Source organism: Nomascus leucogenys, chromosome 14, assembly GCF_006542625.1.
Source record: "Nomascus leucogenys isolate Asia chromosome 14, Asia_NLE_v1, whole genome shotgun sequence".
Lineage (NCBI taxonomy): Eukaryota > Metazoa > Chordata > Mammalia > Primates > Hylobatidae > Nomascus > Nomascus leucogenys.
In genome coordinates this window covers 73,246,349-73,270,899 of record NC_044394.1, presented here as the reverse complement: position 1 = coordinate 73,270,899, position 24,551 = coordinate 73,246,349, and the positions used below count along the sequence as shown (strand labels likewise).

At 44.5% G+C, this 24,551-nt stretch overlaps 1 protein-coding gene and 1 pseudogene across 2 annotated transcripts; both read left to right on the top strand.

Moving 5' to 3' along the window:
* Positions 1-562: 562 nt before the first annotated feature.
* On the top strand, positions 563-9,258 carry IL1F10 (interleukin 1 family member 10). 2 transcript variants are annotated; one of them, XM_030827633.1, is made up of 5 exons: positions 563-603; positions 6,092-6,151; positions 7,723-7,808; positions 8,117-8,244; positions 8,546-9,251. In XM_030827633.1, the coding sequence occupies exons 2-5, from the start codon at positions 6,120-6,122 to the stop codon at positions 8,756-8,758; spliced, it is 459 nt and encodes a 152-aa protein (XP_030683493.1). In that variant the 5' UTR covers positions 563-603; positions 6,092-6,119; the 3' UTR covers positions 8,759-9,251. The 2 variants fall into 2 exon arrangements, with proteins under 2 accessions (XP_030683493.1, XP_030683492.1); XM_030827632.1 differs by lacking the exon at positions 563-603 and having other exon boundaries at positions 5,714-6,151; positions 8,546-9,258.
* Positions 9,259-19,173: 9,915 nt separating this feature from the next.
* LOC115838532 lies at positions 19,174-19,290 on the top strand (annotated as a pseudogene).
* The last annotated feature ends 5,261 nt before the right edge of the window (positions 19,291-24,551 follow it).

The window sequence follows — 24,551 nt, the reverse complement described above, 5'->3', positions numbered from 1 at the left end:
TGGGTTTCCCTAGATGTTCTGTCCCATCAAGCTGGTACCAACTAATTAAACCCACTGAAAAGCAGAGACTCCCTTCTCATCTTTCCAAACACAGCCACACTCACAGTGCTATCAGCCCCTTCTCTTACTGTGGCTGTCTGGCCACAGCCTGGATTCAGGCATCAGAATTTGTTCTGTCCTTGGGCTTGCCAGACATACTCTCTCTTGCATTCACCACCTCTTCAAGCCTAGGATGGAGCCCCACAGTGCACCAAAGACGTCTGACCCCAGCACTGTTTATCTGGCTGCAAACCCACTAATAACATAGTCACTGACAGTAGATACAGAGCAGGGGCCCTATACCTTGTTTCTGCCAAGGCTTTATGGATGACTCTCTCCCCCTTCAACAAATGCTCATTAATGTTCCCACCGTCTTATTATTCATGCTGTACCAAAGACATTGTGAAATGCCCAGGCTCTTCTTCCTTCATGCCCTGCAGCCAATTATAGAGATTGGTGCAGGCCTGACCCACCCTTACCAGACGGTATAAACACAGTGCAATGCCCTGGAGAAATCAGTTGGAGTCTCCAGGGATCGGGGTTCCAGGCACTCAGGATCTGCAGGTCAGTGATGGACAGGCAATATTCTCTCTCTCTTTTCTTTCTTTTCTACTCTCTCCTGTCAATATCTCTGATATGCCCTCTATCCCTTCGCTCCTCCTGGCCAGCTGTCTAGGTAACAAGGTGTTCCCCTCATAGAACATGGTGGGACATCAAAAACATTTAGGAGCACATAAAGAGATTTGAAGAGAAGGAATAGGTTAAGCCAAATCAAGATTTTTGAACTACTTAGAACAACTGACTTTAGAAAGTAATCTCAGAAGAAACCATCTGGGCCAGTGGTATTCAAACTGTGTTTGGTGGAAGCTTAAGAGTTTTTTTTTGTTTTTGGTTTTTTTTTTTTTTTTGTGCTCCTTGGTTGCTCCTCAGTTTCTTCCTTGTAGGCGAGAGAAATACTAGCAGGGTTCCAAAGTCTCCATTGCTTCCTGTGTCAGCAAAGCAGTTGCCCTTTATCCTTTTTACAATCATTAGAATTCTGCATAAAATTTTATTGTGAAACTTAAAACAGTTTTGAAAGATACCTTACTCAATCTTTCCATCCAATAATGATAAGTTGAAGGCCCAGGGATAAAAGGTGGCAAAATAAATTGGTAGGAGAGCTAGGTCTAGGACTCAGCCTTTCTATTCAAAGTCTGCTCTGTGTGTTCCTATGTCCTGGCCATAAGGACCAGGGTAGTTCAATTAGGGTGGTTGGAGAGAGCTTCAAGTGAGCTATAAGCCATGCTTCATGACTTCAAGATCTTATTAACTTTTATAAGGGAAACAAATATCTTTATGTACAACAATAAATAATACAGTAAAATTTAATAGGAGTTCAGAGTAGAGTTACAATAGTAAGGGAAAGATTCATTAAACTCTGAGTCATGAAATTATAAATAGTTTGGCCTAGAAAGAACCTTCATAACCACATAATCGAATCACATGAATTTGGCCTAGAAAGAACCTTCATAACCACATAATCTAATCCCATGAATGTATAGTGCTGAAACTGAGGGTTGGAGGTTAAAAGACATAACCCTGTATGTCTAAGCTGTAACTCTACACTGGTAATTAATTTGATAGAACTAGATACTGAACCCATCTATACTGATACTATCTCCAGTGATCTTAATATCAAAAGATCTGAATGGATGACAATGAGAAGGGATGACTTTTGAGGCAGGGAGAACAATGGGACACCTGTGAGTATGTCCACTGAGAAGATAAGAAAGGAATTATGTTGCCAGGAGGTGTGGTTTAGTGTCCAAGGAGAAGTGAGATGCTATCACACAAGAAAATCAGTGCCAGATGGTGGCAAAAGAGTCAGTCACTGTAGACTCTAGAGCTAGGCAGGGATGTGGTGAAAAAAATCTTTAGAACGTGGGTCCAGATTCCTCACATAGGTTGGAATGAATGAAAGGCAGAAAAACCAGGAATACAAGTACAGTAGTAATGGCAATTAAGAACACAAAGTTATATTTTAAAGAAATAACCTGTAGGGACTTGATAAGTTAGACACTGAGTCAGGAGAAGTAGAAGATATTGTCAATGAGTCTCAGGTTTTGAATATCACTAGTGAGAGGAATATTACGACAGTGAGAGAAACGAAATTGGGAGGAATGTGTGGGCTGGGAGAAGAAGATAATTAACCTTAAATATATTTGGTTGAATATCAGCAGGATGTCCAAAGTGGGCTGTCCTGTAGGCTGCAGGAGGTAAAGTGGGATGTGCAGTCTACATTTGGGAGCAATTAGCCCAAGATAATCATTGTAGCTGTAGAAGTCAATGAATTGCAGCTTAATATGATGTGAAATAGAAGTGCTTAGGACCTTGTTAGCCTTAGGGGCGGCCCCAGAAGGAGGTGAAATCTACAATGGGAGAAAGAATGTGCAGGGAGTCATTCAATGTCAAGGGTTCCAAGGAGACAATGACCAAATATCAAAGGAATCAAAAGAATCTTTGGATCTGGCTCCACAGAAGTTAATATTGGTCTTGGACAGAACATCCCACATAGATACCATGCAGGAGAATATGGAGGATAGGACAGGGTGCTGTGCAAAAGAACATGGGGAAAGCCCAAGTTTAGCTGATGGCGGTGTTTGAGCCAGGACAGGTGAATTGCAGAGGTCTGAGAGCCAGATGCCATGTCCAGGGAGAAATGAGAGGAAGAAAAGAGGGATATAAACTGAAGTTCAGTGAAAAGTCATTTGAGGACAATAGGGAGGGGAAGCTTTGGAGGTGAGGCATGTGGCACACTGGGAGGGGCTTGGCATACAGCAGAGGCTCAGCACCAAGACCCAGGCTCTCTGATGGACCAGACGCTAGCTTCCTACTCTTACTCACTTCATCACAATCTATCAGAACCCAGGCAGAGGGAGCCGAATAGGGCAGCCTTTGGGAGAGACACTGTACATTTTGGCTGTGCCAGAATGGGAGGTTTCTAGGGCCCATGGGATCCAGCTGGACTGGACCAGCATTGAATTTCTTCCAGCTCTTTGAGGTGACACTGACCCAGAGTGGGAGTCATCAGCTTGCTGTCCACCTTCACCCAGGGCCTTCCACTTTGTTGCCCCACCTAGATCTGGGCACAGCTACCACACTGCCCACTGACCTGCTGCCACAACCAAAGAAGCCCCAGTGGTTTGGCCAAGGGGAGCCCATCATCAAGTGGGCTTGCATTGAGGCCATGATGCTGTTGAGTTATCTGTACTGGGGGATTCTCTAGTCCTTTAGGACTCAAAGTGCTGGCCAGGAGGAACCAGCAGCATTGACATCACCTGGTTGCATATTTGAAATGTACAGTCTCAGGCCCCACCCCAGGCCTGGAAAACCAGAATCTGTATTTTAACAAGACCTGCAGGTGGTTTGTGTATTTATTAATGAATGTGAAGAATCGAAGGTCATGAACAGACACTTCTCAAAAGAAGACATTTATGCAGCCAAAAAACACATAAAAAAATGCTCATCATCACTGGCCATCGGAGAAATGCAAATCAAAACCACAATGAGATACCATCTCACACCAGTTAGAATGGCCATCATTAAAAAGTCAGGAAACAACAGGTGCTGGAGAGGATGTGGAGAAATAGGAAACTTTTACACTGTTGGTGGGACTGTAAACTAGTTCAACCATTGTGGAAATCAGTGTGGCAATTCCTCAGGGATCTAGAACTAGAAATACCATTTGACCCAGCCATCCCGTTACTGGGTATATACCCAAAGGACTATAAATCATGCTGCTATAAAGACACATGCACATGTATGTTTATTGCGGCACTATTCACAATAGCAAAGACTTGGAACCAACCCAAATGTCCAACAACGATAGACTGGATTAAGAAAATGTGGCACATATACACCATGGAATACTATGCAGCCATAAAAAATGGAACTATCGCAAGGACAAAAAACCAAACACCGCATGTTCTCACTCATAGGTGGGAATTGAACAAGGAGAACTCATGGACACAGGAAGGGGAACATCACACTCCGGGGACTGTTGTGGGGTTGGGGTGGCGGGGGAGGGACTGCATTAGGAGATATACCTAATGCTAAATGACGAGTTAATGGGTGCAGGAAATCAACATGGCACATGGATACATATGTAACAAACCTGCACATTGTGCACATGTACCCTAAATCTTAAAGTACAATAATAAAAAAAAAAAAGTACACCAGTTCTCAAGCAGCCTGGCTTATTGCTGGAATCACTCCAAGTCCTACTGAATTAGAACCTTCGGCCCAGGAAATAGTAATTATACAGAGTCCCCCAGGTGATGCAGATGGGCGGGCACATTTAGGAGCCAGCAACTTTAACTGAACACTTCATTTAAAAAATGTTGAAACTTACTTGATACTACAAAGGAAATTCATGTTTATTATAGGAAAAATGTTGATATGTTTAAAAAATTACTCATAAAGCCATAGGTAAGTGGTGCAACAACACGAGTAAGGTTTCTGTGTATGTGTCTCTGTGTGGATTTAAATAGAATTATAATGTACACTTGATTTATAATCTGCATTTTTCACCTAATATATTTTGAAAAATTTTATGTCATAAAACAGGCTTCTACAATATCATCTTTAGCAAACACGTACATCCTTATTTATTGAATTTTGCCATAATTTCTCAGCCAATTACCTATTACTGAAAATTTAGATTTTTTCAACTTCTTGCTATTGTAAAAAATTATGCAGTGAACATTTTTGTAAGTAAACATTTGGGCAATCCATTATTTTTTCCTAAGAGTAAGGGAAACACATGTAATCACAAAATATACAGAATGCTTTAAGACTTTCATTCACAGCACCAACATCCCTCCAGAATTTGCACTTGTCAGTCCCTGTTGTCCTTCACTCTAAGTCTCAAAGTCATACCCCAAGGCCCGGGGACAGAAAATGACTTGTCCAAAGTGACAGTGACAGACCCAGTACTAAAAGCCACCTTGGCTACAGCCCTGTTTCTGGAACTCGAGTGCTGAGGTGGTTGGAAGCCGTATCCTCAGCACCCACCTGTTCCTTCTCACCTGCCTCCCCAAGGTCCCTCAGCATCACTCTGTTCCTCCCTGAGCTCTGTTACTTTCTTCCACCTGCCTTCTTCCTTTCTCTTCTCTCATTTTCTGCTTTCTTATATTTTTTCTTCTCTATTCCCTTCTTATTTGGTGACAATCAGATCTACTCGGTAAACCTCAGCCCTAGTCATACTTGCGTTACTTTCCTGAGCTAATTTCCAAGTCCTGATTAGCTCTGGGTTTATTTCCATGCTAAATTCTGGACTGGCCTTTCCAATGGGTGGTCATTTTAGGGAAGAGCTCTAGGACAAGATAACCCATCGGGAAGGAGCAGAGTCATGTGAAGCTGTGTGGCCTGGCATTTATACAGGGCCACTATCTTGACTGTGCCATTTTCCATCTGGAACAGAATGGGGGAGTTTGGGTGGGCTGTTTTCAGCAGTCTTGGCCAAGCACTTCTAGTCACTAGGAATGATGTTTTCCAACTCTCTGGGGGGACCCCACCAGCCTCACTGCTGCTGGAGACCCCTTCTAGTTGTGCTCTCTTCTTTCACTCTGGGCTCTAGTTATCTAACCCTTGGCTAGTTATGGGGGTGGGGGTGTGGTGCCCTGTTGGCCAACAGGGCAGTGGGACTGGGTTTGAGCTGGGTTTATCTCCAGCTGTGAGGGAGGCTACAGCACACTCCACCCCACTCTCAGGGCTGGGAAGTGTTGTGGCTCAGCTATTTAGGGGAATCTGTTTTCCAGTGCAAGCACACACCTCCCAGGCTCACACCACTGGTGGCTGGACTTGCTCCCGGATAACCTCAGTCAGGGAGAGGCAGAGCTGCCTGGAGCCTGCTGGGCTGGTGGAAGCCTTGGTGGATTCTGGCAGGCCAATTATAGATGAATGGCCTGGGGTACCCATGCAGCCCGTGGCTGGGTGGTTCTGAGCCCCAGCATGTCTGCCTCTGGCTTCACCCAGCCTCCTTTTCTAAATGCCCTTCTCTCCTCCCCGTCAGTGAGGACCAGACACCACTGATTGCAGGAATGTGCTCCCTCCCCACGGCAAGATACTACATGTAAGTTGTCCTGGCATGTCCCTGCTTTCCCAGGCAGGGGGTCTGGGGATCACGTGGGAAGAGGAAAGGAATGCTGAGTCAGAGGATGAGGCTCCTTCTCACCTTAGAAATTGCAAGTGCCCCATAATTAAGCTTCATCATCACCACAGTAGCAACAGCTCTTTCCTGAACATCTGCAAGATGCCAGCCAATCTACTGCTTCATCTCTGTCCCAAAAAGTCTATAAGTGGAGTGTTATTAACCCCATTTTACAGATCTGGAAGCTGAGGCTCAAAGAGGGCAAATAAATTCCCCCATGTCACACAGCTACCAAAAGGCAGAGCCTGGAATCAGACTTCATGTCCTCTATGCTGCTCCATCCGCCTCTCTGAAATCTCAGAAACAGTTTTGAATCTCAATGACAGCACCTTGATGGTGGTCCCTGTGGCCTTTACTCCCAGTGTGGCCTTCTAACACTTACTTACATTTCATCTCATTTGAGATTTGCATCCTTCCTTATCTTTTACTACTTTGTTGTCTGTGATTTTGTCATAAGCTCCTTTCAGGAAGGAGGTGAGGCATAAGAAAAATAAAAGAGGACTCTGGGATGCATTTCCTCTGCTCCTCCCATGGACCCTGTAATGTCCAGGGCTGTGTCCTGGACAAGGTGGGTGGAGAGCAGTCCTGGTCTCAAGGAGGTGACAGCCTGGCTGGGAAGCAAGACACATATATAGGAAGCACATAAATGACAAAGCAGATGTCAGCACTTCAGGGCATCTAATCTGGGTTCTGGTCTCCAAATAGAATGCTGCTGGCATGTGAGTTGTCACATCTGGGTTGTCAAGGTGGGAGGGGGAATGCCAGTTAGCAAGCCCGAGATCTTTCTGGAAGTTTATTTTTATTGTACAAGTGAACCTGCTTTAAACACGTACAGTCATTAGCTAAGGGTGTTATCATTAGCTGTTATTGAGATAGAAAAATCCCCTGGAGGTGGTGGAATTGGTCCAGAGGTTCTGCCCTAAAAGGTTAATGAGAGCTCTCCAGCCCTGACAGCAGCTGACAGGCATCTTTGAAACCAACCAGGTGACTGAGCTAATAACCTGAATGACTTTAAAGTTTTTAAAATATCTGAAAAGCAAATCACACTTCAGTATATGCTCAATTAATCTCTGTACTAAAGAGAATAAACATTTATAAACAATTAGGGCAGGCCCAAAAAATTTAAGATAAGGTTCACTGTATCCCAAAGTCATCTGAGCCTCACTAAGAAATTTCTCAGGAAGCCAGGACCATTTTCTTTACCCCTCTGTCAGAGAACATTGGCTCTCCATTCTCCTCTGAAGGCCTCCCCAAGCCATGAGAAGGCGGGAAGCACAGCCTCTGAAAAGCACGAACACAGGAGACCTTCCTTGCTTTAAGGCTGGCCTGGTCTTTACCTGCTCTTGGGAGTGATCATTCCTCTCTTACCACCTGTGAAGGAGAGAAAATCGCCCAAATGCTCAAGGTGGTGATTCAGAGCATGGAGGTGGAAGGGCTTGGGGGCCAGTGGTGCATAAAGGGAATGGGCCGTCAGCACTGTCATACTGTTTCAGAATTAAATATGCAGACCAGAAGGCTCTATACACGAGAGATGGCCAGCTGCTGGTGGGAGATCCTGTTGCAGACAACTGCTGTGCAGGTGAGCTTCTGGGGCCTCCACCCCATGCTCCATCTGCCATAGGCCCTCCCTTCTCTTCTTCCCTTTGCTCCCCAGCAGAGGGTCAGCAGCTGCCACCAGTGACAGTGAGAAGGGCCAGAGAGCAGCTGTGGCCTCTCCTAGTGAGGGGGCATGACTCCTGCAGAAGTCCTGGCTCACCCTCCAGTCTGCATGCAGGGCCAGGCCAGGTGTGCCCATGTCCAGTTCCTTCCTGCCTGAGCCTTTACCTGCCAAGAGTCTGCAACATGGGGTTCCCTTGTCCCTTGACTCTTCTCTCTCTTCCCTCCTAGAGAAGATCTGCATACTTCCTAACAGAGGCTTGGACCGCACCAAGGTCCCCATTTTCCTGGGGATCCAGGGAGGGAGCCGCTGCCTGGCATGTGTGGAGACAGGAGAGGGGCCTTCCCTACAGCTGGAGGTGAGAGGCCTCTCCCATTCTAGGGGACACTGCAGACCTGGCCTGACCCCTGGGATGCTCTGGCATCTTTGTGCCTATCTGTGGATTCCCAGCCAGGTCCACATGTCCTACTCCCTCAGGTTTCCACCATCTCCCTCTGCACCTAGCACCAAGACCCTTGTCCTCTAGAATCTGCAGAAGGCAGTCCCTTGGGTAAAAACCAGCCCTGTCAGATCCTTTTTTTGGCCAAGCCCCAGAGGCCTCCAGGGCTAACACCTCCATCAGCACTCTCATTCTGCAGCCATCCACCTTGCCCCCACAGGATGTGAACATTGAGGAGCTGTACAAAGGTGGTGAAGAGGCCACACGCTTCACGTTCTTCCAGAGCAGCTCAGGCTCTGCCTTCAGGCTTGAGGCTGCTGCCTGGCCTGGCTGGTTCCTGTGTGGCCCGGCAGAGCCCCAGCAGCCAGTACAGCTCACCAAGGAGAGTGAGCCCTCAGCCCGTACTGAGTTTTACTTTGAACAGAGCTGGTAGAGAGACAGGTAGCTGTGTTTCAGCCTTGTGCCCCCAAACCAAGCTCATCCTGCTCAGGGTCTATGGTAGGCAGAATAATGTCCCCCGAAATATGTCCACATCCTAATCCCAAGAACTGTGCATATGTTACCATACATGGCCAAAGAGGTTTTGCAAATGTGATTATGTTAAGGATCTTGAGATGAGGAGACAATCCTGGGTTATCCTGGTAGGCTCAGTGTAATCACAAGGGTCCTTGTGAGAAGTAGGCAGGAAGGGAGAGTCAGAGAGAGACTGGAAGACACCATGCTTCTAATTTTGAAGATGGAGTCAGGGGCTTTGAGCCAACAAATGCAGGGGTTTTTAGAAGGTGGAAAATCTAAGGGAACGGATTCTCCTCTAGAGCCTCCAGAAGGAACACAGCTCTGTTGACACGTGGATTTCAGCTCAGTGACACCCATTTCAGACTTCTGACCTCCACAACTGTAAAATAAAAAACTTGTGTTATTGTAAACCTCTAAGTTTGTGGTAACTTGTTATAGCAGCCATAGAAACCTACTACAGAGCCTCATTCGACCCTGTGTCCAGTGTTTGATGCAAGAGACTTGGTTAGTTCTTAGAAGGCTACCTGCAGCTTCCCCTCCAGTCCATCTGCTATGGAGTCTCTAGAAACAACCAAGAAGTCCCAGGCAGAACTCAGTGTCCTCTGCGCAGGGACAAAGCCCTGGGCTGCTTGCAACTTAAATTCTAGCTCAAGTCTTGTGATTTTCTACCAGATGCTTCACAGTGAATCCACAATTCTGTGGTTGACTGTTGGTACAGTCCACTATCTACCAGTTGCTTTGAGTGTGCAAAGCAAGGAGTAGCAAGGGCCAGGCAATGTGTGTGTCCTGGATGTGTTGAGTTTAAGGTTACAGTGGAGTCTCTAAGTTGAGGTGACTTGATATAGCTGGGAGTACAGGGCTGGAATTCAGCTGAGAGTTTGCAACTGGAGTTCATACTCATCCTCAGAGCTCAAACACTTCTCTGCTTCAGGGAAAATATTTGACTGGGCTCAAGCTAGAGCAGAGAACCCGTGGTATCAGGACTCAGAGAAGACATAGGCTGCTGGTGCTCTCCCTCTGGTGTATAACTACTCAACATTCACCTAGCATGTTCTGAGTTCCAACCATGGGGCAGCAATTTTAAGAACGTTCTGTCTTCATCCTCAGAATGACTCTTCAAGGCAAGCATTTTCACCTCCATTTGACAGGTGAGGAAACTGGACTAAGAGAAGTGAAATAACTTGCTGACGGTCATATGGGCTATCCGTGTTGGAGCTCAAGATAAAACTTAGTGCAGCTGACCTCAATACCATTTTGCAAATTTTTATTCCACTTAAGGAGTTGAGGATAGAATGGTGAATAAAACCAAACTTCCTTGTAGCTGATAATTGAAAGGGAGAAACACTAAACAAGCAAATAAACAAACAAGAAAACAGAAAGGACACTTTTCATGATTAGAAGGTGAGGGCAGCAGGTATTCAACGGAAATATTAGATGGGGTGTCAGGGGAGGGGTTTTTGTTGTTGTTGTTGTTTTTTTACTTTTTTGAAGAGGTAACATTTGCACTGAGGTTATGGACAGGAAGGAAGTGTGACTAGAAATAATCAAGGCAAAAGAGTAACAAATGTGTTGGCCCTGAGACAGAAAGGAGCTGGTATGTTCAAGTAACATTAGAAGGCTGGGGTGGGGGCTGGAGCCTGGAGAGCAAGGGAGGAGTAGGCAGTGAGCAAAACCAGCAGGGTTGGGTCATGTGTGGCCTTGAAGGCAAAGTACATGCTTCCAAGTATTAAGTGTGAAGGGAGCTACACCATAGGCTCTGATAATGTTTAGGTTCTTTCTCTGAGCTGCCTCTCCACAGCCTGTATGTTCCCCAGGGACTTGATCACCTGGCTAGCCCATTGTAACTATGTGTTTACATGGTGAGACTCAGTGCTTTTTCAGCACATGTTCTGTTCAATTTTATGTCATCTGTGGCCAGAACAGCTGCTGGTAAATGCAGAAGAGGCTGAGTAAAGGCAAAATCTTAAACAAGTTAATGGATAATCACACTTGATTCTTATTCCTCCTCCTCCTCCTCCTCCTCCTTCCTCTTCCTCTTCTTCCTCTTCTCCTCCTCCTCTTCTTCTTCCTCCTCCTCTTCCTCTTCTTCCTCTCCTCCTCTTCTTCTTCTTCTTCCTCTTTTTCTTCTTCTTCCTCCTCCTCCTCCTTCTCCTCCTCCTCCTCCACCCCCCCTCCTCTCCTCCTCTTCCTCCTCCTCAGGACAGGGTCTTGCTCTATCAGCCAGGCTGGAGTACAGTGGTGCAATCATGGCTCACTGCAGCCTTGACCTCCTGGACTCAAGCCATTCTCTGCCTCAGCCTCTTGAGTAGCTGGGACCACAGGCATGCATCACCATGCCCAGCTAAGTTTTTTAAATTTTTTGTAGAGTCAGGCTCTCATCATGTTGCCCAGGCTGGTCTTGAACTCCTGGGCTCAGGTGATCTTCCCACCTCAGCCACCCAAAGTGTTGGGATTACAGGTGTGAGCCACTACATCTGGCCAATCACTTGGTTCTTATTGGACATTCATGATACTGTGTGAGAAGAGCTATGTACCAGGTAGAGACGCCATTGTAGCCTAGAGGTGGAGCTGGCAGGGAGGGCTGGGCAGGGCTTCACAGAAGAAAGAGCATGTAATCTGGGCCTCAGAGAAAAAGCAGGTGTTTTCCAGGCAGAGAACGCGGGGATGGGCATCCCAGGCCGAAAAAGCTGCTCAGGAAGGTGTGATGATGGAGAAGGGCTCCCAGCACATCTGAGGTGAGTCATCAATGTGGCTGAGACCCAGGGCTTGGACTGAGGAGTTGCTACAAATTCAGATGAGAAGATGGGTGGCTCCTGATTGCTAATGCCTTGCGAAGGAGTTTTTATCCGGGAGGCTCCAAGGAATCATCCAGGTATTTCAGGAAAGACCCAGATTTTAATCCTGGGCCCCTCAGATCAACACTGGGCCAACACAGATGCTACTGGGTCCTCAGCTCTTCTCAGCCCTCCCCTTCTCCCTCCCTGACTTCTGTTTAGCACCGCCCTGGGGTCAGCTTCCATGCTGTGATTTCACAGTCAGCCTGACCCCTGCTTCATCTTCCCTGACCAGTTCATCTCCTTCATGAATGTGTTGAAAGACAAACTTTGGCATATTAAAATTTTAAGGAGTTTATTTGAGCAGAGAATGATTCATGAATCACAAGGTGCCAAATTGCAAGCGATTCAGGGCTCCACCCAGGGGGCACCAGAAAAACTTTTATAAGTTGTTCAGGAAGCAAAAGGAAGAAAAAAATGCATTGGTTAAGTGGAAAATCTTTAGTTGCAGGTTAGTCAGCTGTTCCTGATTGGCTAAGCTTAAGTTTCATTTTCTTAGTCAATGACCATTCACTCTGGGTTGGGTTTTAGTTTACTTAGGCAGGAACCCAACACGCTGGAGTCATCTCAGCCTAATACCTTCCCAATTAATTATTTTAACACATGGTAACTCATTTCTGCTGGCCCTTCCCTTGTGAACTGTGCCCATGGGCCACCCAGGCAAATGCAGGCCTCCTCCTACTTACTAGTGATGCTGTTCCAAGTTGAATCATGTTCTCTATATAACTAAAACAAATTTTCGGCATGTAAAATATGCCAATTCTGTATCAGCGCACGGAAGAGGAAGAGGACATGAAGACTTAGAAGACACGTCTCTATGACTGAAGGACACAGTGCAGATGGGAAAACCAGACCTTGTGAATAAAAGCTCATATTTATTGACTGCAAGACACTCCAAATAGCACTTAGAATTGAATTCTGCAGGACTGTGGTAGAAATAGTGACGGGACTTTCTGGCACTAGGGATTTAAAAGTAAGGAACGGAGGCAACTTCTGACAGGTGCAGTTCAGAGATGCCAAGAGTATTCTTCTCCCACTCCCCAAGGCTCATCCCTTAAATTCCTTCTCCTCCCTAGAAACCACACCAAAGTCTTCACTCCAAAACCTAACCAGGCTAGAGGGTTATTATTATGTGAATTCTAGGGAGAGGTACACTTTAGGTCTTATCCACTATTTACATCTCAGAATGAACTGGTAGGTCCAGAGAGAGAGTAAACAGGCAATTAAACACAGTGTGGCCAGCTTTCGGTCAGGTAGCACCAGGAGCAGGGTGGGTGGGGAGGGTGAATGTGTGTGTCTGTATGTGCATGATGTGTCCATGTATGTGTATATGTGTGCTGTGTGTGCATACGTGCTTACAAGAGACTCCAGATGTAGGCAGCAGTTGATTCACAGAGGACCTAGTCTTTGTTCCAAGAAGCTATGGAACAACTTTACACAAGAGGGCGATGAATCCAGGGTCTCCTATAGCCTGTATGTCTTCAGTCATTCCACCAGGATTCAAAATCTAGTCACTCTTCCCTTTGACCCAAATTTTCATCTCGCAATCCTAGGCCCACTTCTAGCATCACAATATCCCCTATAAATACCTGCTCAAAACGTTGTACAGAAAACTCCGCAGGACACACAACGCCTGTCAGTTCTAGGGAAATCTAAACTCAGATTTAGGGAGGAAACAGTAAAAGTGAAGAAAAATGAAGACAACTTTAATGGATACTAACTTTTCCTTGATATAATTCTCTACAATATACAACTACTTCATAAATGAACTTGACAGAAACAAGTGTAATGAGCATAAACAGTAAAGTTAACATCTTGGACTGAAGCACTGGCATTCGGGTTACCTGACTTTATTTCTGGTTGGATTTTACATTTGCATAACTGAAAGTGTTCACCAGAATTCTACCAAAACAGAGTCTATTCCCAGAGCAGATTCCAATCTCCGCCCTCAAAGGCACAGACTCCACGCTATCTAAAGACGTGACCCCCCTGCCCATTTCTGAGGCTGGGAGCCTGCAGTGTGGCCTTTGGGCTAAAGATGGCGACAGAGATCAATGTTGGCACTGCCTCTCTGGGGCTAGGTTCTGAATGAGCTCTAACATTTAATTCTTCAAATACTTAGCAGCTACTGTGTGTCAGCCCTTGTGCCTCAAATCTGTGCCTCACTTACAGTAGATGTATCCTTCCACGCAATGCGTGAAAGTAGAACTGGATCCTGTGAAGACTTCAGGAAGTCCACGTGCCCATTCTGTTGGGTAACAATTTTTGTTAGCTCCCCCTTGTCACGAGGGACACAGCCCCTGCTCTCTAGGAGTTTAGAGCTTAGCAGGGAAGGTAGATATTGGACACATACTCACTTCGACATTTTTCCCACCTATGTGAAGGAGCACCACACGAATGCTTGATCCCTTCTCCCAGTGACAGAGGCATTGCTGTGAATCTGTCTCCTGTACACTCATCCCCTCCAACTCCCTTGGATGTCCTTGCTCAGGCTCTGGTCACAGAATTGGGTGACAAAGGATGCTGGGAGCCTTGAGTTCTAGCAGAGGCTCTTCCACAATGGAATATTTCTCATAGACATCTTCTGAAGGTCCATAGTCATAGGACCCATGATACAAAAAATAGCACTGGTTATGTAAGTTTGTCTGCATAAAGGACAGCAGACGTAGGTATTAGCTAGTTATCTATTTTGTAGACTGGTTCCAGTGCACACATTCCAATGAGTGCTCATAGGTTTATGTGAGAAAATGTGTTATTTTTGGTACCCTCTTCCACATGTCTCTCCCTGTTCACACCATCTGCTTCAGACACTGGTCTCCTCACGATTCTCCAAAGACACACTCCAGGCACGATGCTACTCCAGAGCTTTGGCAGTAGCCTTGTGTTTGAACACTTGTTCCCCAATTACCTGCCTGGCTTGTTTCCTCAGTGAGGCCTACCCTGATTACCCCAATTAAAACTGCAATATGCACCCCCTCAAATCTCAGCACCCTTAGATTACCTATGGTACTATCACATTCTAATACACTCTATAATTTATTTTTTATTTACTGTATTTTTTTCCTTTATCCTCCACTAGAATGCAAGATCCACAGAGCAGAAGATTTTCTTTTTGCTTAGTTTATGTATTACCAGCATGCACAAGCATTTATGACATGTCAGGCACTCAGCAACATTTGCTGAATGAAGAAAAGAACCCAAATAGGATTCCCAAAAGGGTCCTACTTAGAGGCTACTCTTGGGAATATCTGATAAAACGTTTGTTGATATTCCTCTCAGCTTGCATAAAAATCATTCAAAGCCATTGATTAAGCTCTCACTGTTGCTCAACATTGAATTCCAGAGGAAGGTGAAGCCCAGCTGGAGTCCCAGTCTGTGGCAAGTAAACTGGGAGAAGCAAGGACAGGCTTAAGGCTTAGCTTCTATGCCAGAGGTTATGTGTAAGGTTTGACTTCTTAGCCTTCACAGGTTTGCACACTACTCCTCATTCCTTCATGCCCTCCCAAGCCCTGAATTCAATCCAAGATTATCTCCATGGCCTGCCCCTTTACATCAACTCAGAGGATGCTGTCAACGTTATACATTTGCATGCTTACTATGTTAAAAAGGTACTGTCAGGAAACCAGAGGCTCTCAAATTATCTTAACCACTTATATCAGGATCAGCTGAAATGCTAGTGAAAAATGAAGATTTCTGGGCCTCTACCCCTTACTGGCTAATACAAAATTGCAAAATTGTGGGGCTGAGCCTAGAAAGCTGAATTTCTAGGCAGGCTGTGGGTTATTCTTATGAAGAGTCTGAGGATCTCCAGCCTCTACGGAACGCCACTTCTTCCATGACCATTTCTGCCACTGATGCTGAATAGACAGAATCCCTCCTTACTACTACCACCTGTAACATGTGCTTGTCACATGATTTAAAAATAAAGCCCCCTGTTGTAAGTTGCAAGTCAGACCCACAGAAGTTAGATCCCAATCAGGGAACGTGACACTCGGTACGTTTATGTTCTTATGACGAAAAAGGGAATAACTAAAACAGGAAGTTGAAAATCAAACTTTGACTTTCCTATATGGAACCATGCTCCAAATTCTGACCCTCTCTGTCACTCTCTGCTTATGTGCGTTAGTCATAGGAGGTCATGGAAAATCATCCTCATTATGAGAGGCTGCTCATCAGTCATTACCCCCACAGCCTGGCAGGGAGGCAAAGTAGGTGACTGAGCTTGCAAATTCAGGGAAGTTTGGCTCAGAGAGTTCACGTCCCCTCCTAACACAAGAGACAGAGACACCAAGGGTTTGGAGTCCAGTAGGGGTGGAAGGTGCTTTGCCCAGGGCTGTCTAGTGTGGAGTTAGGAATATGTTTTTTGGGGGTGAGTGTTCAAGGTAGATGATGCCTCTTTCCTGTTCTGGAGGTTGGGTCCTCTTCCATAAGGTGTTGTCCTTTGGTACAGCTTTGTTGTGCCATATAGATGGTACCTTCTGGGCCTGGCCAATCACTTGACCAAAGGGATGGGAGCTCTTGCTCTGAAGAGATCCTGACAAGAGAATGTAGGTGTGGCAGAGCCCATTCCTACTCCCCACACACCCTGCTGGCAGTAGGTAGACATTTATCCCCTTATCAGTGTTCTTATATGGCAACAGACTGTGAGCTCCTAAGGGATAGGGACCTTGGCACTTTTATTTCTAGATAGAGTCTTGCCTCACAAAAGTACAGAGATACAGTCTGAGAAATGTGTCATTAGGCGATTTTGTTGTGTGAATATCACAGAGTGTACTTACACAAACCTAGATGGTACAGCCTACTACACACCTAGACTATATGGTATAACCTCTTGCTCCTAGGCTATAAACCCATACAACATGTGACTGTACTGAATACTGCAGGCAATTGTAACATGATGGTATGTGTGTATTTAAACATAAGCAAGCATAGAAAATTATAGTAAAATATGATATTATAGTCTTACGGGACCACCGTTGTGTAGACAGTTCATCGTTGAGTGAAATTGCATTATGTAGCACATGATTGTTCTCATAAATGAACATGAAACGATTGGGCCACCTCATATAGAAATGCAGGGTTTCCACTGTGTAACTCTAGAGGGCACCACTCACATGTTGATATCATAGAATTGAATATTTACTATAACGATATTATGACAGTTGGCTATAAAGTGCCTTGTACTAAAAAAGAAAAAGGCCAGCATTTCTAATAACTTTCTAACTGTTGGGAATAAAATCAGAATAGGCAGCCTGTTGCTAATTCATTCCAAGGAGACACAAGTTGTTAAAGCAAAGAGCACAGCCAGATCAAGAAATCCATTCAGGCGAGCTACAAGCCTGGTCTTTATCAGGAGGGCAATATGGAGACACCATGGATGATTTCAAGCAGGGGAGTGACATGATCAGATTGACCTCCTAAAATAGTTGTTTCTGGCTGCCAACTGGAGCATGGATTATTGGCACAGCCACTCAAGTGGTTTCCTGCAAGAATTGTTAGACACTCATCATGTCTCAATTCTTGCAGGAGATTTGAGAGAAGTTAATATATTTAAGGCTTCTTCAGGAGGTAGAGTTGATAGATTTTGGTGGTTTATTGTAGGCAGAGTGAGGGAGTCATTGTGAAGGTTTCTTGTTTTGGTGTCTGTTGGTAGATGTCTCTACTAATGAGTGGTGATTCTATTGATGGATGGTGATTCTATTCACTGACATAAGCAATGCTGGAAAAGAAAGTGGTAGTTTGGGGGCAAAGAGTGGAAATTTGAATCCAGGCAGGTTTACTCGAGAGCTCATGCATGTACTCATACTGGAAATGATAAGCTCTGCTTTTGCCTGTGTTGAATTTTGAGGTGTATGTGAGCATCCAGGTAGAGGATTTCAGTGGGCAATTGCATATGCAGACATGGAGTGCAGGAGAGAAATTTGGAATGGAGATATAAATTTCAGAGTTTTCAGCACAAAGAAGATGAACTTATGAGGTGAATGAAATGAAGAGAGAGGTTAGTTTAAGAGAGGAGATGGCCCAGGAGAGAGAGATATTTGAGAGGCAGGCAGAAGATAAAAATCCTTCATTGGAGGTTTAGAAGGAGAGGCCTGGAGATGCAGATGGAAAATCAGGAGAAGTGGAATCATGGAAGTCTATATAAGAGGGCTTTAGGGCGAGAGCCAGCAGTGTCAAATGCTAACAGTAGATCAAGTCCGGAAAAGTTTGAAAAGTGTCCATTGGATCTAGGAGCTAAAAACTCCAGAGTGCTTTCAGGAGAGTGATTGTGCAAAAGTGAAGATGAAGGGTCTTCAGGAGTGAGTGGAAAGTGAGAACACAGTGACAGTGAGTAGGGAGAATTCTTTTAGTAACTTTGGCTGTAAAGGGGAGGAGAAAGAGAAGGGTGTAGCTAGAGGGAGTCATGGGGCTAAGGAAAGAAACTGTCAAGATGTGGCAGGTTTAAACAAGTGTGAAAGAAGCTGATAGGAAGGAGCCAGTGGAGAAGGACAGGTTGGAAAAAACAGGGCGAGGTTACAGTATGAGTACAGGCATGAGCTCTCGAGTAAACCTGCCTGGATTCAAATTTCCACTCTGTTATTTCTCATCAGAGAAAATTGAATGAAATTGATGTACTCAAATTACTTAAAAAATTGTAAGTGTAGAAGAGTCATGCTTTTCTTATTTTCTAATGAATCTGGGAGCAAAGAAAAATGTCAGTGTCTGGCTGGGTGCAGTGGCTCACGCCTGTAATCCCAGCACTTTGGGAGGCTGAGGCGGGCCGGTCACCTGAGGTCAGGAGTTCGAGACCAGCCTGGCCATGTTGGTGAAACCCCGTCTCTACTAAAAATGAAAAGTTAGCTGGGTGTGGTGGCATGCACCTGTAGTCCCAGCTACTAGGGAGGCAGATGCAGGACAATCACTTGAACCCAGGAGGCAGAGGTTGTAGTGAACTGAGATCATGCCGCTGTACCCAAGCCTGGGTGACAGAGCAAGACACCCTCTCAGAAAAAATAAATAAATAAATAAAAGCCTGGGCATGGTGGCTCAAGCCTGTAATCTCAGCACTTTGGGAGGCCGAGGTGGGCGGATCATCTGAGTTGGGGAGTTCAAGACCAGCCTGACCAACATGGAGAAACCCCGTCTCTACTAAAAATACAAAATTAGCTGGGTGTGGTGGCACATGCCTGTAATCCCAGCTACTCAGGAGGCTGAGGCAGGAGAATCGCTTGAGCTGGGGAGGTGGAGGTTGCAGTGAGCTGAGATCACGCCATTGCGCTCCAACCTGGATAAGAAGAGCAAAACTCTGTCTCAAAAAAAAAAAAGTGTCAGTTACCTTCTTCAGAATTAGCAATAAATCTTTTCAGTATTTATACCATTAAAAATGTATATCATTAAAAATATGAAAGTACTTTTTCAGTATTATTTCCATTTATCTATTTATCTGTTTCATGTATCTATTGCTGTGGAATAAACCACCCTTAAACTTAATGGCTTAAAAATAGAAATCTTTTAATCTGTGCTTGCTTTGGCAGCACACATACTAAAATTGGAACAATACAGAGAAGTTTAGCACGGCCCCTGTACAAGGATGGCATGCAAATTCATAAAGCACTCCATAAGGAATAATTTTTTTTAAAAAAAAAGAAAATATCTATTCTCCTTTGTGAATCTGTAATTGGGCAGGACTCAGTAGGGACATAGGGACATCTTGTCTTCACTCAGCGTCAGCCAAGAGGAGTCTATGGGTGGGAACTGGACTGGTCAGATGACTGCCTTACTGACAGGTCTGGAGATTGATGCTGGATCTCTGCTGGGACCTCAGCAGGACTGTTGGCCAAACCACCTTTGCTTGGCCTCTTCATGACACCTGGTCTTCCCCACAATATGGCGACTGGGTTTCGAGAGTAAGGGCTAGGAGAGAGAGAGTCAGGCAGAAACTATATAACTTTTGATGACTTCGCTTCAGAAGTCATTCAGCATAACTTTTGCCTCATTCTATTCACTAATGTCAGTCTGCATTCAAAGGGAGGAAAATCATACTCCACCTCTTAATGAGAAAAGTCTCAAATAATTCATGGGCATGTTTTAAAATCAGAACAGCAACAAGTTGCCAATTAAGACAACAAATTACAGGTTTCATTTTCAGGGTTGTTTCTACAGTACGTTGAAAGATTTTCTGAAATCTTCAGTGTCTTACACCGATTAGCAAACATAAGGAATGCACATTCATAATAGATCCCTCTTTTGTTCAAATCTTTGCAATGACATATTTATTTTAACTAGGAACAGAAAAGTTGGAGATGGCAGCCAGGTGCAGTGGCTCATGCCTATAATCCCAGCACTCTGGGAGGCTGAGGCGGGCAGATCACGAGGTCAGGAGCTCGAGACTAGCCTGGCCAACATGGCAAAACACTGTTTCTACTAAATATACAAAAATTAACCGAGCTTGATGTCATGTTCCTGTAATCCCAGCTACTCGGGAGGCTGAGGCATGAGAATCACTTGAACCTGGGAGGCGAAGTTTGAGCCAAGATCGTGCCACTGCACTCCAGGTGGGCAATAGGATGAGACTCCATCTCAAAAAAAAAGAAAGAAAAACAGAAAAGTTGGTGACAGCAGTGGATATTTATACAGGTCTTTATAATGCACAGAAAAAAAGTGCTAGTCTTGCGGCTGTTCTCAGTTTAATGCCTCTCAGATGAATTCTTTGAAAAAGTTTGTGTTGCAAAACCACTGAAGCTGTGAGGGAGTGGGGACACCTGTATCAGAGACCTTTTTGTTTCTTTGTTAATTCTGAAGACTAGAAGCACTATAAGCGATATTATTTGTATGATAAGCAACAGCTCAGGCCTTTGGGCACTTAAGATTTTCTCAGCTGAAATGAAATAAGAACTAAAAGCAGTTTCATTTAATAATAGTGGGATAAAGAACATAGAGCATTTTTCTTCCCCTTTGTGTAAACATGGTTAAGTAAAGTGCGTATAACAGTGATAAGAACTACTGCTTCACAGGCTTCTGGGGGGGAAGATTGGGTTCACTCATGCACTCCAAGCCCTTAGCACAGAGCCAGGCACACCGAGGTACTGACTAAGTGACTGAGGATGACTGATGATGTGAGAGCCTTGAGGAGGCTGAATGTGATGCAAAGCAAATGCAGAGGGACTGGCCTTGGGTAAGAGTGGGCTCCTGCTTCTATTGAATGAGAGAGAAGAGGGAAAGCATAAAGAGAGTTTCAATAGGTTTTAATGTGGGCTAATGGGGAACTAAGAAAGTGTCCTTTTCCTAGCTTCTATTACTTTGCTATAAGTGAGGAAAAGGGAGATGGGCTAGGAGATTGAAGTCAGTGGAGTAGGCTGGAAATATTTTCTGTGGAGATGGGTCAGCCAGCTCATTATAGAAACATGAAAGGTTTGCTAAGCAAACATGAGGCCAGTTAGTTTTGGATATCATAAATGTGCGGCAGTGGCTTTGGGTTAGTCTGGGACGGTGGACCTTGGACAGATCCAGAGCTTTCCCCACAGTGCAATGGGAAGGCAAAGGAGCCAAACAGTGGAGAATATTGACAAAAAAATGGTCCAAGTGAGCAACTGAAGGAAGTGAAGACCTCCAAGGAGGAGGTGATAGAGCAAAGTTGAGCAGGTTAAAGGATGGAAGGTTTCTGTGTGGTTGAAATGCCTGAGCAATGGGAATAATGAAGAATGAGAGAGAGAGAACAAGACTGCTATCGGTTGTGGTCAGAGGGTAGTATAGTAATTTTTACAGAGAGGTCATGGTGTTAGTCATCCAAATGGACGTTAAGACCCCTTGGGGATTAGGACAAAGAAGAGAGCTAGGTTCCAGTGCCAAATATTTAATAAATAGGGGAGAATGACTAGGCAGTCAGTAGCTGAAAGCTACAAAGAGAGATATAGGATGGTAAAAACGTTAAAGGACTGATGCTTTTGTTTGTTTTTGTTGTTTTTTTGTTTTACAAAGGCTGGAGAAGTCACAATCTGAAAACGTCAGTAGAAGATGACCCCATGCTGGCCTGTGATATCCAGATGGTAGGGGCATGAGCTTCTTCTCCTTGAGAAAGATGCAGGGGAAACATGGTCCCAGAGGACAGCCAGGTCTCAGCCAAGGCATGAATTGAGAAAACAGTTAGAAAAGAGAATGGAAAAAAATAGATAGGTTTATTCATTTAAAAAGTAACTATCAAGCACCTGCTCTGTACATGATGCTGTTTTGGGCATTGAGATGCATCTGTGAATAAGACATAGTAAGGAATTTACATTCCAGTGGTAGGAGACAGAGAATAAATGCCTGAGCAAATACATACTCAATATATATTTTGGATAGTGATACAGGATTTGCAGAAAAAAAAAATGTGCTATTAGATGAAGAGTGAAGGTGTGCAGAGAAAGTGGAGGTTTGCTACAAATTGTGTTCTCCAAAGGAAATGGAGAGTGCTGTGGGAGTTGTGTTGACAGTAAGCCTAGATAGATTTTATTGTATTAATGCTTGCTAGAATAAATAGCTCTACTGAATAGAAGATGGAAGAAAGCACACTGGGCTTTGCAAATCATCACTGTGATGCATGTAATTTTGCAGAACTGCCAGGGTTTCTCACAGCAACTCATTCCCATTGTGGCCCCTTATGGAAAGCTGTGACAAGTGCAAGATCTCTCGTACCTACATGACCTCAGGGCCAGCAACAGACAATTGCAACTCCTGCCCATGGACTCCATGGGTCAGGGAACCACTGGAAAGCAAAGCAGACACTTGCTGTGTGAGGGTTGGAGGAAGCCTCCGAGGCCCTTTGCATGCAGCTCAGAGAGAAATGGCATTCTCAGGTCGAGCAAAGGGAAGTGGCTAGCACTTCAGACATGACACTCATTGAGGCTTGGAGGAGACTTTTTTAGGGCAAAGAACGGGAAGTTTTACTTCACTCACGCTTAGTAAACATAAGACATGTACATTCTTAATAGATCTCCAAATAACATTAGAGGAAGACCAGCAACAATAACTAAGGGGATAGAGCTATAACTGACTGGGGTGAGAACTGGGGACATTTGGGAAAGAGTCCTCATTCCAGGTGGCCTCAAGGTCAGTATCTGGGCTCCTGTGATTCTCGCTGATGCTCTGATTGGCCACTGCATTGGAAATGCCACTCAGGCTCAGATTGGTGCCCCGCTTGTGTGGTTTTTCTTTATCACATATCCTATAGTCCTCTTTCTTGATTCTGTCTTAACCTGTGCCTCTTCTTGAGATCATGAGGAAGATATTATTTTCTAGTTACAGTTAAATTCTTTCTTTTTTAAAATGACCAAATTAATTCATTAATGCCTCATTTATTCCCACCTTTTGAGCTCTCATTATATTCAAGACACTATTGTAAAAAATAGAGACTTAAAGATAAAAATAATGTTATAACTCACTCAGCAGGAAGAAGAGATAATTTTTTTGAATGACGCTACAAAATAATGTAAATGTTGGGTTTCCCTTTACTCCACATTCTCTCCTTCAGGCATCTCCAAGCTTCAACCATAACTGACAGGTCTTTATCTTTAGTGCATTTTTCTCTTCTAGCTTCCAGATTTGTACATCCGGTTTCCAACTGGACACTCTGTGGGATGCAGATCCCATCTGCATCTCAAACACAACACAACTCAAATGGAATTAAACACCTCCCTGACTACCCTTAGAATCAATCTGTTCCTCCACCTCTTGTATCATCTTTCTCAATGAATGATGCTATTGCTGCCCGCCAGTTATCTAAGCCTTTAAATAATAATACCCTTAATCCCTACTGCCCTTCTACATTCAATAGTCACTTTCCATATTCAGTAGTTACTAGGTCCTATTGAGTCTACCTCCTAAACGTTTCTAGGGTTTTCTCTCCATCCTCACGGTCAGCACTGTGGCTTAGACCCTTGTCTCTTTATCTGTAGGTCACTGAATAACCTCCCAGCTAGTCTCCTTACCACAAAGTCTTGCCTCCATTTTTTTTGTTTGTTTGTTTGTTTAGGAGCAAAGCTTTAATAGGAAAAAGAAAGAGAAAGGAGAATAGCTTTCTCTTGCGTGAGAGAGGGGCTCCCAAATGGGAATTCCCAGTCTTGCTTTGTTCTAAAGCAGGTCCACATTGTTACATAGGGATGGCACCTTGCCTTTTCTTCAATGGCTCCCCACATGTTTGTAGCACAGACAAGGCCCTTCAGATTCTGGGCCCTGACAATCTCTAGGTCATTTCTCCATTGTCCTTCCGGATCCTTGTACATACAGCAAATTTAACAACAGCCATTATGATTATGAGGTTCTTAAAGATTCTCCAGGATGCTGTCATCTCTCACAAGTTCTGTCTTTGCACAGAACTTGTATCTCAACTTCTATTTAGAAAATCCTTCCTCTTCTACTTCCCTGGTTAATTTTACTTATACTTCAGAGCTCAGCTGAAAACTCAACCCCTCTTGGAAACCATGTGTAGCTCTGCAGCTTTTTCTCAGCAGCCACGAGACCCTGGATCACCCCCAGCATAGCACTTGCTAAATGACATGTTAATTGTGAGCCTCTTCCATGAATCTGTAGGTAGCTCAAGGGCAGGACTGTGCCCTGTGTGTTTGTATCTCCAGTGACTGACTTGTAGTAGATATTCAATAAACGTGTGTTAAATGAATACATGAAAAAAAAGGGAGAAAGAATGAAAGGAAGAAAGGGAAGAAAGAAGAAAGGAAAAGAAAAGGAAGGGAAGAAGGAAGGGAGGAAGAGGGAAAGGGAGAAAAATGTAGACTATGAGAATGAAGAGGAGCAATAACTAACTTTAAATCCTACACTAAATAGGCAGTACAGTCTTCAAAGAGGAGGAGATGTTTGGGCCAAGTGTTGAGGTAAAGGGAGGAGTTATCCAGGCAGAGTAAG